Here is a 20,601-nt window from a genome sequence, read left to right as displayed (position 1 = left end):
AAAGAAGTCTATGTTGTAATAACACTTTCCTTGAGCATTTACGCACATAAAGATATTTTGACCAATTGGTCATTCATCAGCTTATATTGGCAAAAAAAAATTAGTATTCCATACTTTTGGGCGCAAAAGTCTTTTTGAACCAATAATCCATAATTTGTCTGAAAATTTTACGGCCCTTTGCATCTCAGTTAGGAGATAATACTTTCAAAAAGTCCAAAAACTAAAATATCAGGTATGATTCGACGTGATGTTAACGGCAATTTTTTATCAATATTTTTTTTATAAAAAACATTAAATAATAATATTGAAAGTTTTAGTAGAAGCGCTAGTTGAATTAATTTACTAAGACAATCTCTAAACGCCTCGTTAGGCGTAGCAAACAAAAAATCAGAACATAATATATAGAAAATGAAATGCAACCATCGCAAATTGCTGTTGAATTAATTTCGCACAATTTTTAAAGCTCAATTGATCGTTTTAATTAGAGCTGCTCAACCCCTATATACTTATATCACTTTTGTTTTTGTTTTGCCCTGAACAATAGGCACAGATACATATTCATATTTTGCAGCTAGCCTGCCATCAGCATGGCTTCAGAAAACTCCATAGCACCACCACTACGCTAAATGCCATCAGCACCCAGTTGCGGCTTAAATCAAAACCCCCACCATAGAACAGTGCTCGTTGCGCTAGACCTATCAAAAGCTTTTGATACGGTCAATCATGGCACGTTACTGCAAGACCTGGAAGGATCTACCCATCCCCATGTCTTAAAAGGTGGACCGCAAATTATCTGGGTGGTCGGCAGGCATCGGTGCAATTTAGAAATGAAACATCAAAACCAAGAAGAATTAAAGAGGGGGTGCCACAGGGTGGTGTCCTATCCCCAATTTTGTTTAATTTCTTCTATCTAAGCTACCTTCGCCACCAGAAGGAGTTACTATCGTTTCCTACGCCGATGACTGCACAATAATGGCCACAGGCTCAGGCACAAAGATCGATGAGCTTTGCAACAGAATAAACGGCTACCTCCATGATCTCTCCAGTTTTTTCGCCTTGCGAAACCTGGCTGTATCACCGACTAAATCCTCCGAGACCTTATTTACAACATGGACGTCCCAACGGTCGACCGTTTTGAACATCCACGTCAATGGCACTACGCTACCGACTGTCCTACGCCGCAAAATCTTGGCTGTGACGTTTGATCAGGATCTACATTTGGTGAGCACGCAGCCGCAATTGTGCCGAAAATCCAGAGCCATAATAAAATCCTCAAATCCCTTGCTGGCTGTACTTTGGGAAAAGACAGAGAAAGGCTCATTACTACATACAAAGCAATTGGCCAGCCGATTGTGTGTTATGCGTCCCCTATATGGTCGCCAAGCCTAAAAATTACCCACTGGAATAAGCTACAGGCCTGCCAAAATACTGCTGTCAGAACCGCCACGGGCTGTCTTCTTATGTCCCTAGAACACCATCTACATAATGAGACGAGAATACTCCCCATCAGGGAGAGAAATGAGGTGCTAACCAAACAGTTCCTGTTGAATACCCAGAAACATGGGCATCCCAACAAACATCTGATTGATGTGCCAACACCGTCTAGGGACTTAAGGAGTCATCTCCGTAATGCATTTTGAGGAAATACGGCACCTGAGAACTCAGCCGTATGAAGCAAAAAAAGCACAAGCAGGTCCTTAGTGAACTCCACAAACAGGCGTCGGACCTGTATGCCAGGAATTGCCCGGTGAATCCAGTACTCAAAGAACAGTACCCAAAACTTGCGGAAGAGGAACGCATACTCCCCAAGAAAACGCGAGTCACTCTGGTTCAACTTCGTTCTGGATATTGTAACAGGTTTAACTCTTACATATCCAGAATCAACCCCGACATACAAAATGTATGCCCCGCTTGCAATGTGTCCCCACATGACACCAACAATCTCTTTAATTGTAATGTGGAACCAACGCCTCTAACACCCCTTTCATTATGGTCCACCCCTGTTGAAGCAGCAAGTTTCCTTGGACTCCCGCTAGAGGATATTGATGAAAATTTGTGATCGGTCGCAGCAATTAGGTGGGGCGAAGCATTGCTACAACAACAACAACAACATATATATTCACACTTTGAATATAAAAATAAATTCATAGCACTCCCATATGCCCTCAAATATAAATTCGATTCTTATGAAAGTGCCTGAATTTCATATGAAAACAATTCCACATGCGGCCAAGGCACTTCGGTATGGTTTCAAATTCACACTAAAAATTTACACGAAAAAATTTTTCTAAAATATTTTAGCACTGGGAAAATTTTAGTTCAAATTTTATTCATTAAGGAGACCATAAAAATTCTTTAAACATTTTAAATAATTTTTTTTTTTTCTGTTTAAAAAGGTGTACATATAATTTTGTATATGTATTTTGATTTGCACTTCCATATAAAAATGTTTGAATAGTTCTAGTTTTAATAGTCAAATCAGAAAACATTTTATCATAACAATCATTACAGTCACCTTAGGAATAAAAATTAAAATAACAGATTTGTAACAACATAAGAATAACAGTGAAGGCAGTTTGTTACAACAGAGATTTCTGTGGCACCACCATGGCAGGAACAAAGCAGCAATCTGTAGGAGCATAAGTTTCTCCTTAAAATTAGCTAATATATTTGCGTAGTATTGAAAGTTGTTCGACTGTTCGATTGTTGAAATGACCAATGAAATCACTTCTTTTAACTGAAAAATCTGTTCCATTGACTGAGACACTATTACTTAAACAGAATATTGTTAACTGGAGCCCATCAGTTCACGAGCAATGGTTGAACTGGCGATCAACTTTACCGAATGTCACTTAGATTAAGAACAACAAACGTGAACTGTAGATTTTACCAGCGTAATTTCTTTCAACAGGCATGACGTAGCTGAATGCGTTTACAACCATTTCAACTATCGTAGGGGTGCGAGTTCGACTCCCACTCCCGGGAGAAAAGGCTTTGAAGAGATTTACAAGGTATAATCGAAACAGCTGTCGCCTTGTCCGTCCTGATGTCACGTTGTTTAAATTTTTCCCAAATTATTAAATAAAGTAATTTCTTTCGGTTTAAGCTGATATTAAAGCATCTTTATTGCACAGGCTCCGACTTTTATTAGTTGAGAAAGCTTTGTATTGTTCATATGAGATCACTTTGCTATGTAACGGTAACATTAAGGGTATTGACATCTAAAAATTCAATAAAACTTCACCAACAGATAAATTTAATGTGCCATTAATATGACCACAAACTGCATAAGGCTCACCTGAGTACTCTAAACTAGTTATGTTTCTATTTAAATATTTGAAAGAATTCTTATTATATTCTTTTCTCTCTTATACAATTCTTGTTGTCATCAAAAAAGCAGATGTCTATTTCAGAACTTATGCGAAATTGGAAATTTCATAAACCCATCCATTTACGACATTAACATAATTTCATAAAAGAAAACATATTTCTAGGTCAGCGATGCCCCGCTAGGAATTCATTAACTATCTGTCTTTTTCCGCCCTTTTGTCCGATTTTGCTGTTATCGTTCCATGCAATTTCCTTCACTTTATATCTTCAGTTAACCATTTTCTGTATTTATTTTTTCACAAAAAAAAAGTGTAACATATTGCAACACGCCTAAAACTGTGACCAAATAAATTGTATTTTACGTGATTATAATCCTTTTTTATCTATGCTTCAAATATCCTTTTTTTTCTAAATTTTTATGACCAATGAATCACTTAAGGTGCTGCTAAGGAGCAGCAAAGGTATGCGAAGCAAGAGGTGCTATCGTTTGCGCAATATGTGTATATTTGCATGTGATGGTGTGTATGTTTGAGTATACACACATATGCATTTTTTCGTGCTGCACAACTTTATTTGTTGGACTTCTGTCTGGTTTCCCACACCCCTTATTTGACAACAGATTTCGTAGCCAGACTCACCCTTTGTCACATAAGTGCATTTGCAGGCACACGTACACATTATGATATACCCCACAGTAAAATTAACTAGTTAGAAGCGAAACAAAACTCTACTGAAACTGAAATCAAACTTGTTAGCCAACTGACATTATTTTCCATAAAAAAAGTCAATTTGCACATAGATATGTGTAGAAGGATACTACTGTCAAGGTACCAGAGAAAAAATTACACTGAATGCGGCAAAACATCCAACTTGGTTTTAGTCAAAACCCAGTGTGGCGAGGGATGACAAAGAGTCGTTCCAATATGTGTTCTTTTAGTAACCCGAACCAAATAATGGCACTGAAGATGGCAATGGTCTTGGAGTTGTGCTTCTTAAACAGATTTGCCAACGGACGTAAGAAAATCATCAATGCAATCATGATCAATTAGCCAGAACAAAAAGTGGCACTGAAGATGGAACGAAGATCAGTTTTTTCCCAAACCAAAATTAACGAAAAATTTTCCAAACAAAATTTAAAAATAAATGACTGCAAATCTATCCAATATCCATATATTGTGCCTCTAAAAAAGATTTGAAAAGGGAAAAGGGAAAATCGTTTCAATATACTGCAATACAGAAATGACGCTGAAGATAACAGAAAGCCGAGACCGGTTTTTATCCAAACAAAATTGTATAAACATATGACGGAAAGTCGTTTCAATCTACATTAATTTCACACTCTAGTGCTCGTTTAGACTTTTAAAAAAAAATAAAAACTTTTAGTTGGTTAAAAATTAAGCAGTTTGCGACTAGTTCCATTGTATTGAAGAAAATCCAGTTGCAAACTAATATTTTTCGAACTGTGGCAGAAATATATTGTACTCGGTTTTTATACATATTTGCATTTGATAATATTCACATAAGGGTTGTAGCTTTCTTGTTATTGCTCGCTGCTGTTTACACTTTGCGCTTCTTCACTATTCGGTTTTTTTTTTTTTTAGTTGTTGTTTTCCCCAAAGAGCAATTGTCCTTGCCATCTTTTGCAATGCTACTGTCGCACTGCGCTTCATTGCTTTTATTGTCCATCAGCAGCGTTATGCAAATGTGAACGGTCATAAGTTTGAATTGGCGGCGAAAAAGATACTTGACTGAACGGAGAATCTGGCCATCTGTACAGCATTGATGAGCAGTGATTGCGCAGTACATTAGACTGGGTCGCTACCCATACGGATGCAAAGAAGGAATTTGAAGCCCATCCCTCAAGAAATTGTTTTGAATTTTCAAAGTCCTACTGAAGCTCGAGTTCATGCCGTTTTCTTATTTGTTGGTCAAATAAGAAGCATATTTTTTGGCGTCTTTATACCGTAAACACCCAAAAGTATTGTAACGAATATTAACAGCACTAAGGGATACTATCATCTCTAAGCCGATGCTAAGCAGTGACTCAATAATTCAATCATTATGTCTACATATATGTACGTACACGCAGCGGAGAAGCAACGCACAAACACATGCACATATCTTATCTGAGGTGCTCACAAGAGAAGGCAATAATTTGTGCAAGTATTACTCACTCTCATATGAGAAGCTATAAACGTAATTGTGGCTGGTGATTTTGTAGCTGATAACTAACTAGTAAGTTCTTGAATGGAAAAGCCTAGAAGTATGCAACAAGGAAACGAGACAGTATAAAAGGCGACAACAGTAGAGGCGCGAGAATCAGTTTTGATTAAGCACGCTATCTGTCGAGCAATAGAAGTGTTATTTTGAAATAAAGACCATTTTGCATTATTGAATAGTGGAGTTATTTATTCAACAGTATAGTGATTCGAACGTTAGCAGAAAATTGCAAATAAGAGGATTTCCAGTAAATTCGTTACAATATGTACAACAACAGCTATAAGGACATTAGGGCATCCTAATACCAAAAAAATAATGACAAAACTGTTTTAAAAATCGCGTATAACATAAAAGGCATGAACAAAATTACAACTTCGATCATTTTCAGAATGATACAAAAAAACTGTTTATTTGGAAACCATCTCAATATAAGCTTCCGGTTTCTAGGTTGTCTGTTGCAAATTTTTCGACCTAGTCTAATGCGCATATTTATGTATGTATTCAGCCAAAATCCCTTTTTAGTGGTAGATAAGGTATATATAAGCGTTCACCCAGCGTTAGTTTCATGTTTGTATATATTTTAATGGACGTGATTATCTTCAGTGTTAATGCAGCTAAAGTTACTTTGTATCCGCTTAGAAATGCATTAATGATAATTTATCTCTACATATGTTACTGGGACTTGCTGCTGTTCAAATGTACAGTTGATGAATTTTGACAAATAAGGAAGCTACAATCAGTGATGTTGGTTCTTATTAATGCCATATGCTTGGAATATTGTATAAGTATTGTAAGTATGGGCGTAAATAGAAAACTAATTTGAAATATTAATTGCTTTTTTCTTGTTCTGAGAGGACGCTCAATTGTTGGTCACATTACATATGGGTACATTTTTATTATGTTTTACGAATCATGAGTTAATAATTGGGGGAGTATATATAACGATAACTTTAACCTCACACTTAGGTGGATGACTCAAAAATGAAATCTTATGGCCAGATTATGTATGAGGCTGTGACACTTTGCGTCGCAGTCATTCACGTTCATAGTCACCACTATATAATACCAAAAATTTTATAAAGGCATTCACCGTTGTGTGATGGTAGTGTGCTCCGCATACCACACCGTATGCCCTGGAGTCACACGCCGGGCAAAGCAACATCAAAATTTTAGAAATAAGGCTTTTCAATTAGAAGACAATTTTTCTAAGCGGGGTCGCCCCTCGGCAGTGTTTGGCAAGCGCTCCGAGTGTATTTCTGCCATGAAAAGCTCTCAGTGAAAACTCATCTGCTTTGCAGATGCCGCTCGGAGTCGGCCAATATGTAGCGAAAATCAAGAGGAGCACGAGGCAAATTGGAAGCGAAGCTCGGCCTTAGATCTCTTCGGAGGTTATCGCGCCTTGCATTTTTTTTCATTCAGCTTTACTGTTACTCACTGAAGTTAATGAAAGCTCTTATATGATAGGAATTTTGGTTCGCTCGAGAAAAAATTATGCGTTGCGTTATACATAATTCGTCCCTTAATCCTTAAGGCCGACTTTCTTAATATTATCGACTATATGCACTATAAATTATATATATGTAAGTTAGAGCCAGTATCCACAACTAACAATAATTTTTCCAAAAGGGCACACGTCAACTTACATATATTGGCAATAAAAAGAGTATTTTGCATCTTCTAAGGTGCGAAAATCTTATCTTGTTTCTATCTTCTCCGGGGAAATACGCCTAAATATTTTAGGCGACCTCAGAAAGCTAGCAGGTATTCGGTTATTTTGTTGTGGCTTAACACTGAACACACCCTAAATATTCTTGGACGTTCTTGGTCGTCAAATATGTACTGTGCAAAGGAATAAAATATGCAAGGAAGGCAATTGGGGTAAAGTTTACAACAACTAAGGCATGACGTGCGTGAATGCGTTTGTAACTCTTCAACCATCGTAGGAGTGCGGGTTCAAATCCCACACCTGGGAGCAAAAGTTTTGAAGAGATTTACAAGATATACTCGAAACAGCTGTCGCCTTGTCCCTTCTGATGTCACGTTGTTTAAATTCTTCCCAAATTATTAAATAAAAAATTTCAGTAGTTTTCTTCCGAACAAGCTTCGATTGTTTATTACGTGAAATCAATTTCTTAGGCACTTTCTACGTTACAAATTTTAGGGTTGTTCAATATTAGCGGATTTGCAAGGCTTAGCTTCCTTTTTTATTTGGTTAACAGTTGGTTAATAAAGCTTATGGCGCCTCTCCTAGAAAGAAAATTTGCTTCATTTCAGTTAAACAAATGTGACTATATCACACCGTCCACCATCCTTCAGTAGTACTAAATAACAGTTCTTCAAGACAAAACAAGATACAAATCATATATCAACAGTAGCTTAATAAGACAGCACAATGGAAAATCAATTTGCGGTGAATATTTGTTATTTCAGAAGCTCCGCTTTAGTTTAATTACACCGCAGCCTCCACCTTTGCACCGTAATTTCGCATAGGTGAGACTTGCGTAGCACGACATCCAAAGCCGATATAAATTCGTCAGGCCTCGCCAGTTGGTGTTTGGATCCACACCTCAGCTCCGCATACTCTTTGTGGGTGAAAGTACTTCGGAGCATATTCTCAAATTCTCCTCACCCTTCATTGGAGTAATAGGTCCAAATATTGACATGTTGGCCATCTGTTTAGTAGTAGGGGTTTACTCACAAAATGACATGATCACTGCAGTTCGAGGCAGGAGGTTGAGTCAAGGGATTTGAAAGAAGGTGGTGAGTGCAAAATATGCGTGCATATTTTTAAATTTGCAAAGCTACCTGGTTATCTAATTCGAGGGTCACCGAGAACGTACCACCATACTTCATCAAGAATACACCGACCTGTGGCCGAGGTGATGCTTTATTGCAATCTTTATTTCCCCTTCATATGTCAGTATAAGGAAGACAACAATGGAGGATGGATGAGTTATAGTAGAAGATGTTTGCCTTTCTGTGGTAATAAAGTCAGTTATACTCTCAGATTAGACGATCTTTGATGGATGCCACCTTTAGTACGTCAATAAAAATTTGACACGATATTCATATGCAGCTGAAAGTTGGCATTTTTATGAACGGAAATATTCTTTTAGTGTCGTGGTTGCGATCTCTTCTATTGGCACGGATGAGCGATGCGTCCAGCACTACACATATTTCATTAAAAATTCTTAAATTCAGGAAAATTTCAATGCAATGTAGGAGTACTCGACTGTAAAGACGCTGAGCTTGACAAGTCTACTGCTGTGACAGTTACACAATTAAATTTTTTTTTTTTATAAAATATTCTCCATTTTTAAGAAAATTATTTCTATAACCAACGAAAAAAAAACATCTTAATTTTTTACAAAAGTACTAAACCTAAGTTATTTGACAGAAATATTTTAGCGGCCGACGTGGTTGCGTGCTGCGTCTATCACGGCAGATCCTGGGTTCGAGCCCCAGGCAAAGCAACACCACAATTTTAGAAACAAGTTTTTTCAATTCGAAGAAAATTTTTCTAAACAGGGTGGTCTCGCGGCAGTGTTTGACAAACACTCCGAGTTTATTTTTGCCATGAAAAACTCGAAGTGAAAACTTATCGGCCTTGCAGATGCCGTTCGAAGTCAGCATAAAACAAGTAGGTTTCTAGAGAAAATTAAAAGTAGCACGATGAAAATTGGAAGAGAAGCTCGGCCTATAACCTCTTCGGAAGTTATCACGCCTTACTTTTATTTATTTATTTTTTAACTTTCTCGCTATTCCTTACCATGCTTTGCATAGGACTCAAATCGGCTTATGTATTTTAATTGTAGTAATAATTCCACATCAGCGCCAACTGGTGATAGTTTTTTCCTGAAATGTTTTTCAAAAATATTTTTATTTGCCTTCAAATATTATAATTTATTAAATTTTGATGAGCTCGAGGCAGTTTAAAAAATTGAAACACAGTTTAAATTTTTATATTTCAATTTTATTTGGTCGATATTTCGATTTCATTCTGATTGTCGGTAAAACATACTCAATTGTTTTCTGAGGATGATCTCAGAAATAGATCGAAATATCGACCAAATAAAATTGAAATATAAAAATTTAAACTGTGTTTCAATTTTTTAAACTGCCTCGAGCTCATCAAAATTTAATAAATTGAAATGTTTTTCTTCAAAAATTTAGTAATAACTTGAAACCAATGTCATTTACTGTAATTTTTTAAGCTCACGTATCCCATGTATTGATAACGCGTCTCATCTCTCGAACTCACTCCTATCGTATTTAGTAAAGCTTTTAAGTTACAGTTTAAGAAGGTCAACAAAATATTATGCTAATTTTGGTTTTTAATACCCAAAGGTTTGAATTTACATTACATTACCCAAAGGTGTTCATTTTATTACTTATTTCTTTTCAATTTTATTCAAATTTATAAAAACACTAATCCCAAAGCCCTATAATTTAAAATTTTATATATGACCATTTCTGCGCAATGCAGTATCTATACAAAACAACTGGACTAGGAAGAACGCAGTAATTTTGAGCCCTGAAGAAGACCAAAATAAAACGTTGAAACGTTGGCGAAAGAATAAAAAACGAATTTTCTGATTTATTGGACTGGAAACCCGAAACCAAAAAAAAATTTTCAATAAATAAAAAAACAGTCGGTAGTACAAAAAAAAAAAAAAAAACAGCAAAGTCGATAATGCTTTAGTTGACGTTATCGCATATAAATTTTGATGTTCATCGGAAACGGGTTTTTTTTTTATCAATCCTGAACGTATTAAAATCTGAACTTTTATCACTGTGCGACATCCCTCAACCGTTTTTAATAGAGACCATAATTTGTTTGTGCAATTCTTACCGTTTGAAAGGGTAAAATTGAATTTAATTGGATTTATAAGGACCAGCCTAAACAAATCTTTATATTCGTGTTTTTGGTTTTGTCAAAAAGATTTTAAATCATTCGAATAAATAAAAAAAAAAGTACGAATTTGTTTTGTTAACAGTTATATTAACAAATGAGCAATAATCTCTTTTTTTTAGTACGGCCAGAATTAAGTTCAGAAAAATTAGCGCTAAATATTACCGTCAAGATTTTTAAAAAAGCCCAACTATCTATGGTGGCTTTAAGCAAATAAAAATGATTATTTTATATTATTCATGTAAATTGAATGTTTTTCCATGGAAATTCATAAACTCATGTAAATAAAAGTGACAGATTAATCAACTTTTAACAACATTCCAACGAAAATATTAAAGTAATAACAACTCATAGCGAAGGCGGTGCGAAGTGTCGAAGGCGTAGAATTCAACGTAAAATATTAGACATAAAATGATGCGATTAATTAAGATCTCAACTGTCAATCAGTTAACACAGTTTCGTTAAGTAAATAAATGTGTCAAATGTATGTGTGTATATACGTATGAAACTGTGGTTTTAAATAACTAAGAGTGAATTTGTAAAAATTGATTCATACACCCCGCAGATTTCACATTTGTTATATCCGCACTTAGCTCATATTCGAAAGCAAATACAAATGCAAATGCATACCTTAAACATATATGTCAATAAATTATTGATTAATATAAACAATTTGTGTTAAATAGCAATAATAAAGAACAACTAACAATAGCTTGAAACAAAAAAGTAGGATCATCATTAGTTAATAAAACCTAGAAAATAAACCAAAATAATAAAACCTAATTTTCTAAAAACGTCAACAAATTTTAATATTTTTGAGAAGTAAAACACGACATTTAATAAAAACCATAGCCACAAAATCTAATGACATAAATTTAGGGCCGGATAAACAAATTTTTTCAACTAATAAAATGCAAGTACTACTTCAAGCTTCAACCTAAAATAAAATTGCGCAATTAAACTTGGATTATAGTGATATCACAGTCTTGTTTTGATTGTACAGATTAGGCGTGATAAGCTGATGATTAGAATGTAACTCGAGGAATGTGCATGGAAATTATAACACAGGCCCACAAATTTAAAATCCAGCAATCACTTTTCTTAAGGCTTTCTTAAAATGGGTCTGGTTTTTGCAATATTTGTACCTAAAAGTGCTAAAAACAGGTTTTTCTGCTACTTTTTTCTTGGAAGTGTTGCCTCACATTTTGGAAGGGTCTCTTCGAGATTTAAGCTATTGTGCCTTGCACTGTGTTTGGTTTGCTATTTTTTTATATTTTTATTTTTAACAAATTTTTTTTTAAATTTCAAGTCTACTTTTAGACACTATATTAACATAGAAACTGCATGGAAGTTGTTGCAAAAACCGTGGATATTCGAAATAAAATAATATTAAACTTACAAAACAAAGTATTTAAATTAAAATCAGTGATATCAACAACTCTTTCAGCTACACAACCCCAAAACCAATATAAGATGGTGTGCCTGAAAGTATGCTACACAAATTGCGTTTGTACGCAGTGATCAAGGACGTAGCGCACAAAAACGTATGCATATATCAATTTAACACAACCGAATATTTCAAAAAATTAAAGAGCATTTATAAGGGAAGTCGTTGTCCTTTCAAACGGCATATGTAGATTTTCAAAGAAAATTAGTTTTCGTGGGAAATTACATATTGAATACAGCAGAAAATGTGACTCTCGTACCTCTGTATATGAAAATTTGGAAAAAGGGAACCAAAATGAACAATCTGATTAGATAATCAGATTTAACGAAACTAAGAAACTTCGAAAGTATTAGCGTGAATTTCTTAGTTTGGATTTTTGGAAATTTTGTAAAGTTAGGGAGAGCCTTTGCCAAACTCAGACGACTTTTTTGCTATACAAATTTGTATCAAGAAAAAAATATATATATATTCCATTTAAAAATTTTAAAAATCGCAAATCGTATTTTCCAATTAACATCTCCTATGATATAGATATCTATGGTAGATGATACAATTTATCTCTCTTAGCTTCAGTCTAAGTCAAACTTGGTTTGTTTCGAGCCATCAACTCAAAAAAATAAATATGTTCAGAAAAGTATTGATTTTTTTTTTTTTTTTTTAAGATAAAAATGCACAAACACATAATTTGAGAATTAGTATAAATATATATAATTAGGTAAAAATATATTAATTGAATGCATTTCATGGTTTTTCAACTTTGTAACAGTTTGTATTTAATTTTTTTACCGAGTTTGTTTTATTTATAAAATGATAATTTTTTTTGTATATTATTTGTTTAGAAAATATTATATTTTTAATAACTCGTTTCGTATTGCTATTAAAATGTTTGTGTATTTTAAAACATCCTTTGATATTTTCTACCATTACTTTTTAAAAACCATTTTAAATTTACTTCACGAACTTTTTCTATTATTATGTATACGCTTCTATACATTATATTAGTTTTGATATTATTATTTTACTTTTTTTCTTTTCGTATGTACAAACAAAGATATATTCCATTTACCGTGGCTCCGTTAACCAATCCGCATAGGATATGGAGAAAGTACCCGCCGTATCCATGACTGTTGCCACGTTGTCCACTTTCCTTATGAATCCTTCAATAGTTGCATAAATTTAACTCCACTTTGTTGTTTTTTTGGTTTATTCAGTAAATCACTACTGTTTGTCAATTTTACGCGAGTTTCTGTAACCAAAAATACTTTATTTTTCACTTTCTCCGCTGCAGATTAACAAGTTCGTTGCTTAAGTCTTTTGTTAGCCTTGACTGTTTTGCCGATATTTTGTATTTTATTCTTTATCACTTCTTATGAATGTTACTAAATGCAAATTCTATGCAAATTCATTCATTTTATTCCATACCCTTTATTTTAATCTCACTTTATTTCTTTCCTTTTTGTTCACTTTTTCAACTTTAGGCACAAATTCTTGGAAATTTAATAGCGCATGCAAGTTGTAGCGTTGTTTTGTTTTATGTTTAAAATTTCTTGTTGGTTTGTTTTAATTTTGTTTGACTTTTCCTTTATTAACTTTTCTCTGAAACCACTCTATATGTTTAGTCACTGAAACACTCTTATTTAACAAGCAAACATTTGTCATGTTACGCGGTTTGTGTATTAATCTGACAAATTTTCAATATTAAATATGGCCACCAACGCTAACTGAGATTTTTCCAATAAATTTCTGACGCAGCCATATGGAAATTACTGCCACCCATTCCGCGTGGAAGACCAGCAACGTTCGTCGTTTGCTTGGAAAATAAGCACGATTCATTTGTTAGCGTCGAAGACTAGCACGATCCTGTGAACCGAACAATGTTTAGACCAACTAAAAAATGGAACTATTGAAACGTGTTAGTTTTCTATACGAACATGAAACGGGTTAGTCTTCCGTAAGAATTTTAAAAGTGCTAGTCTTCCATGAGATGGACGCTTTAATGTCTACTGTGATTTTTGTATAAAATAATAAGTTGTTGCTGCTGCTGGTTTTTAATGTAGGCTTCTCTTAATTAATCACTAAATCAATCAATATAATTTGATTTAATTTAATTATATTAAATTCAATTCAATTTAGTTCAATTTAATGCAATTCAGTTGAACTCAATTAATTTTAAATTAATTAACCTTAAAAAAAACAATTGTTATAAATTCTATTTAATTTAATATAATTAATTTAATTTAATTTAACTTCATTTAATTTAATTTACCTTAATTTAATTCGATTTAAGTTAATTTAATTAAAATTTATTTAATTTAATTTAATTTACTTTAACTTAATTTTATTTTATTTAATTTTATTTAATTTTATTTAATTAAAATTATTTAATTTAACTTAGTTTAATTTTAGTGAATTTAATTAAAATTTAATTTAATTTATTTTAACAATTTTTGTTGTTATATCGGCCTACTGATGTGTAAGATCGCGGGTTTGAATCGAGCTCAAGGCCTAACAATAATTATTTTATCATTATTATTGTTATAATAAATTTTTTCTTAATTGAAAAAATTATTAAATTAGAATAGAAGAAAGAAAAAATGTATCATAACAATTATAATGATAAAATAATTATTGTTCGGCCTTGAGCTCGATTCAAACCGGTTAATTTATTTTAGTTAAATTTAATTTAATTTAATGTAATTTAATTTAATTTGGTTAAATTTAATTTAATTTAATTAATTGAATTTAAATTAAATTAACATAGTTTGATTTACTTAAATTTTATTTTATATAATTTAATTTTATTTATTTTTTTTAATTTAATTTAATTTAATTTACTTTACGTTAATTTAATTTAATTTAATTTAATTTAATTTAATTTAATATAATATAATTTAATTTAACTTAATTTAATTTATTTTAATTTAATCTAATTTAATTTAATTTATTGTAATTTAATATAATATAATATAATTTAATTTAATTTAATTTAATTTATTTAATTTAATTTAGTTTAGTTTAATTTGATTTAATTTAATTTAATTTAATTTTAATTTATTTTTAACTTTTTTGACTTAATTAATTAAAATTTTTTTTACTGTAATTTTTGTTAATTTAATTTAGCTCGATTGGAGGTTATTAATTTTTGATTACTTCAGTTAGTTAACTCAATTTAAATTTATTGCTGTATATTGATAAAATTGAATGCGATGTTGACCTATTACAATTTAACTGTAAAAAATATTTTGAGTTCAATTTGCTGTTAAAGAATTGGGAATTGAATTTAAATCAGTTTGGTTAAGCCAAATTTCATTTTGTGAACTTTATATATTTAATTTTCATTAATGGCAAATAAATCGTTGCTAATTAATCCATTTTCTGCCTTTGGCATTAGACTTGAAATACATCAGTCAATTGCTAGTTCTGTGTCAATTGCACTGTCTGCTCTAATTAAAACACTACAAGTCACAAAAATTTACAACACAACAACAACAACAGCAATTGTCATAAAAATAACATAAGTCGATCTGTTTTGTGTCATCATTATTTCTTGTTCAGTGTGTTTCTTGTTGTTGGTGGCAAACAATTAATGAAACAAGTAAGACCGGAGCGGGTCAACGCAATCACGAGCAACCACCAGCCACCAGCAAAGGTACAAACAGCCAGACAGCACCGTTACACGCAATAGCCGACGCACCTAAAAGCATGGCTGGGCCAACTGGAAAATCCCGTTGACTTACCGAACGACCGGCTGGCTGGCTGCTGTGGTAGGCTATTTATTGGCTAGACAATATCGATGCTCATTAGCTGAAGATGAAGATGCAGCAGCAGACGTTAATCGCTTTGCTGTTGTTGCTGCTGCTGATAGTGAATAGCGGCTTATCGTTGATACCAATTTGTCTATGGATATATGTAAATAAAATAAACAGTTACAGTATCTGTACATTTGTTTTAATTTCTTGCAAATTTTTTTGCAAACTTTAAAAATCAAACACACACACGAAATGGAATTGCGCGCGCTGACACCATGAATAATTATTTACAAACATACATACAAACACCCGCGGTTTTTTACAGCGATTTGCACCGCGTCACTAAATAAAAATAAATAATTAAATAAAACTCGTTGTTAACGTAGTTGTTTGTTGTTACGTCCGTCGGTGTTAGCTATGCGACTCGACATTCACAACTGAAGACAACTTTTGTGCATTCGCCAAAGCTGCGCAACCAAAATTCCAACAACTAACAAACATACGACCGACGGTCAGAGTAAAGGCAAAAAAACAACCAACAAAGCGTTAAACAACGCATCGACCAACCAAGCTTTCTACCTCCCTACACAGCATCCACGCTAACAGACAGTCAGTCAATTGGGAATGTGAATTCGCCGCGTTAAATGCATTATTGGTGGTGGCATACGCGCATGAGCGACAAGCTCTAACTTCATGCAATTGCGCGTGGTGTTAGCGTTCAACTTTTTTGTTGCAACTGTAATGCATTTATGTACTGCTTCGATTATATCGGTTGGCTGGCTGCTTGGTTGACGGCGTTGGTGGCGCATCCACCTGCATTCAGTTTATAGGCTGCGCGCATGCGCGTTTGTTATTACTTGATTTTTTCGTGAAACTTGTATGACGTCAGCCAAGTCAAAATTGGTTCGATCGTTTAGATGCGGTTTGATGATTAATACATCACTATAGTTATATGTAGCATACAGATTTATATAAGTGCTGAGGAGGCACCTGTTGTTACAGAAATTTTTAGAATATTATGTTGGAAAAAAATTTGTAATTGAAGCAAATACATATGCTACAAAGGGTTGTTGATTGAATCTCTTTACACCAATTTAACACAGAGTGTTAATGAAATAATTATTTATTTATTTATTTATTTCAATAAGCCAATGGACTTCAATACTTACAGACTATGATACAAACTAAAATTAAGAGATACTCATTTGAAAAATAATACAGGGTACTTAGAAATCAGATTTTAAAATATTTAACAGTTTCGCTTTTGGAGCAGAAAAGTCTAGAGTTGCAACAGTGCTGATAGAGTTAAACTCACGGAGAGCACGAGCAATGAGAGCATTACTGGAATAGTGGGGTTTAAAATTGTCACCATAAAATGGATAAAAACTACGAAGACACCTCCGAGGAATATTAAATAGAATCCTATCCAATAAATATGGGCAGTCAGCGGACACATTAATAATATCATATGCAAATGACAAGCAGAGTATTGATCTGCGATTTTCTAAAGACTTAAGACTTAAAAGCAGAAGTCGCGCAGAGTAGGAGGGTGTAGGATCTGAGAAGTTTAAAGGACGAAGTAAAGTTTTCTACATTAAAGCCCTAATTGAACTCAATCTTCAATACAAGATCGAAATTCTTGAAAGAAATGTAGTCAGTTTTGCTTAGTGTTTTAGATTTTATGGTCAATAAACAGAAGAAAAATTAAATATTTTAGCAAAAAAGAACTGTAATTCTATTAGGTTTCTGTGTGAAATTGGTATTGGCTGCTCTTTGTATAGAGAGTTGAAATAGCTTTTTACAAGCATCGCCGGAAATATTTGTCAAAATGGGCCCAGTCAGTGACTGCACCTTAATTAAGAAATTATTTACATTTTGGAATCATTTTAGATAGAGTAAGATTATATTAGCGCTGCCCAGCTAATTGACATCTCTATTGAACACTTTTGATTCGAAAAAAGGTGGCACTGGCTTCCAATAATACAGCGAATCACTGCGTGCTGACAATAAACTAGATCCACACATCGTTCTTGTTTATATTCTGCGGAAAGTCGAATAGGAATTACACCTGTATATATACCAGAGATCTGCTTTGAGTACTAATAAAATTAGTGCACTTAGTCATGAGCCAAAAAATTGTGTCTAAATGTGTACTTAGTCAAGTACAAAAAATACTAAGAGTAATAAGTACATAAAATAGAAAATACATACGAGTGCCCCGCAACACATATGCCCCACACATATATTAAATTGTTGAGTATAAACTGATATCATAGTCCCTTTAAAGCCGCAGTTATCCACCGACGTGTGTAACGTACGTATCGTATGCCGTTCGTACACACATCTGAGCGAAATTTATGCCTGTAGTAGCAACGAAAAAAATGTTGCCATTGACCTGTTTGAATGCATGCTTATGGAAACATCAGCTGTTTCTATTTTAATTTTTGATGTTGTAAAAGGCTGAAATTAGTATTAAATAAGTATAAATAGATTACATATTTATAATCTGCACTTTAACGTAATTATTTCGAATTATTTTCACAATTTTTCAAACTTTAATTAGGTGTTTTTGTATAAAACTGCAAACGGTCAAAAATTAGCGCACAAAAGTTTACTAGGCAACTCTGTCTAGTGAGAGAGCGATCAGCTGATATGTTCTTACGGAAAAAATCAAAACAGTTTTGATTTCTACGTTCCGGGCTATGCACGTACGTGTGTTGAACGTCGGTGAGTTTTCGTTTACATTACACATTCATAAGATAGGTGGTGTCAGCTGACACCTTTTTTGTACGTACGTTCGTGGGTAACTACAGCTTAACTCAGTATCACGTTGATTTTAGCCGTGTTTTTTTTTACGTGCGTATACGTTTCGTTTGCGCGTGAAAAAAACGCCTATCCTCGCTTAGATAATGCTTAGGAGACCCATCTAGCGGCTGTGGTTAAACAACTAGCTACAGCAACAGAGTGTACCGAAAAGCGGAGATACAACGCTCTGATGGCCATAGGGTATAACATATAGCTGAATCAGTTGCGATGAATTATGGACACACATAGAATACATAGAATTAGTGTAGAGGGTGAAACAAAGGCACATATTTCAGTTACATCTGAGTATAATGCGTATTGAAATTTAGTAGGACAAAATTTATGCTCAGCAATTTCAGAGGTGTATTTAAAGTTTGTCGCTTAGCAGTCCATATAAAGTTTAAGCGTAAACGGATATACGCGTGTTAAAAACACGGCTTTTGTGTGTAATGCACTGTATACTTATAGCGTTTTCTTTTCTGGCTAAAGTGTTACGCTTTTTGTACGCCGCGCAAGGGTTGTTGTTCTATTCTAAAAAGCAGGCAACGCCTTTACGGGATATTCCGTTCTTTTGTGAAAGTTGTTGCCTGTTCGCAACGCAAAAGCGTTACACTTTTACCCTGTATAAAATGGCGGTGTGGCAGTGTAACTCTGTGATACTCTCAATTTGCTCTTAAGTTCCACATAAACTCTGTTCATATGGGTACCCAGATTGCGCATTCGCGAGTTCAAAATTGCTTCATTTTGCGCAAATACATTACAGTTGACTGCTTGAGTGAATGAAAGAAAGAGAGAAAAAAACAAGAGCTAAAGGAAAATGACGTAAGAATTGCCCATAAAAAAGAGCTGATCTAATGTTTACATGCGCAATGCGCAATCTTCTTGTGTGATTTGTGATATGAGTGAATATGGTGAGTTGAAATGTTCTTTGTATGCACTATAAATGTTGACAATTTTCTGGGGTAGGAGTAACTCTATTAAGGCTTTACCATTTACTTAGGCAACAATTTATTTCAGAAAAGAAAACGCTATTAGTTTCTTATCGGTTTTACTTAAGCGCTATATTCATTTTAGTTTCGTGTACATTGTTGTGTTGCTAGCGTCAGAAGACTGATATGACTTTATTCATTTTATTACACTATTAGTCTTACTTATTCCAATTAGTGTTTTCGTATAACACAGTTGACTTTCTTGCTCAATAAGACAATTGAGTACTGAACTGCTTCGTGGCTTATGAGCGGTTATTCATTTTACGAAGGATTACTATGTAAATGTGTGTTAATGCATATAAGTGCTTGATATTCTTTGTTTGCATAAGCGCTTATATTAATTTTTTGGTTAGTCCACTAACAACCATAAAAGATGAATAATTGCAGTTCACTGATATATATCATCGTCCGCTCTAAGGATAGACAGGCTCAGCATAAAGTATCTGGATAAGTTCCCCTTATTATTCTCTTTTAATGAAATACAGCTGGTGTTGTATCGAGGGATTAAAATCTAGGACTTACCACACGAACCTCAACATCTAGCCAGAGGTGATGTGAGCACAGAGCTTTCTATGCTTACTCAAGACCTATCTAGCGAAAAGCGGAGAGCAAGTGAAATGCAGAATTCCAAAGTCTATACTGGTGGCCATGTTCAGTACGCAACTGCCTCCTTAGACTAAAATGTGAGCGCGACAGTGTTCAGACATATCCTGTTGCTGTATACCAAATCCTCTTTTTTAATTAAAATGTAGTTCTATGCGAGTGATATACAGCAATACCTTAGAACTATCAACCTAAAGCTGGCAGAGGTTAGCGCTTTGATAGCCGCCTGCTTATGTGAGCAAAAATTTAGTTGATTAAGAGTTAAGGAGGCGAATATCAACCTGTCTAGTGTATATTGAATATAGTGTTCCTAAATACCACACCGTTCAGCCTTGATTAAATCATGAACTAGTTCAATATGTGTTGTATAGATTTGTCGCCATTTACCTCACGCATTTAAGCACCCCATAAAGTAGGCTTAAAGATATTATTGCTATATGCAAAAAGCTGCGCCTTAAGGTATGCACTATAGAAAATATCAATCGTAGGCGTTTATTAGCTTTTACCAGAAGCAGTATTGTTATCGGCACTGTAAACCAGGGATGC

The 20,601-nt window shown here is 33.9% G+C and overlaps 1 protein-coding gene across 23 annotated transcripts in view; it reads right to left on the bottom strand.

Annotated features, from left to right (window-relative positions):
- Positions 1-20,601, bottom strand: part of grh (grainy head) — a 663,099-nt gene that overhangs the window by 303,642 nt on the left and 338,856 nt on the right. The window contains exon 1 of one of the 23 annotated variants that reach the window (XM_067774959.1): positions 12,976-13,513. The exons of the other annotated variants lie outside the window; for them this stretch is intronic. Within the exon in view, the coding sequence (XP_067631060.1) occupies positions 12,976-13,031 (56 nt within the window). The 5' untranslated portion in view covers positions 13,032-13,513. Of the gene's footprint in view, positions 1-12,975; positions 13,514-20,601 lie in introns of those variants that run through there. 23 annotated transcript variants of the gene reach the window in all.

Source organism: Eurosta solidaginis, chromosome 3 (assembly GCF_040869045.1).
Source record: "Eurosta solidaginis isolate ZX-2024a chromosome 3, ASM4086904v1, whole genome shotgun sequence".
Taxonomy (NCBI): domain Eukaryota; kingdom Metazoa; phylum Arthropoda; class Insecta; order Diptera; family Tephritidae; genus Eurosta; species Eurosta solidaginis.
The sequence above is the reverse complement of the archived record's forward strand: the minus strand, read 5'-3'. Positions and strand labels throughout refer to the sequence as shown.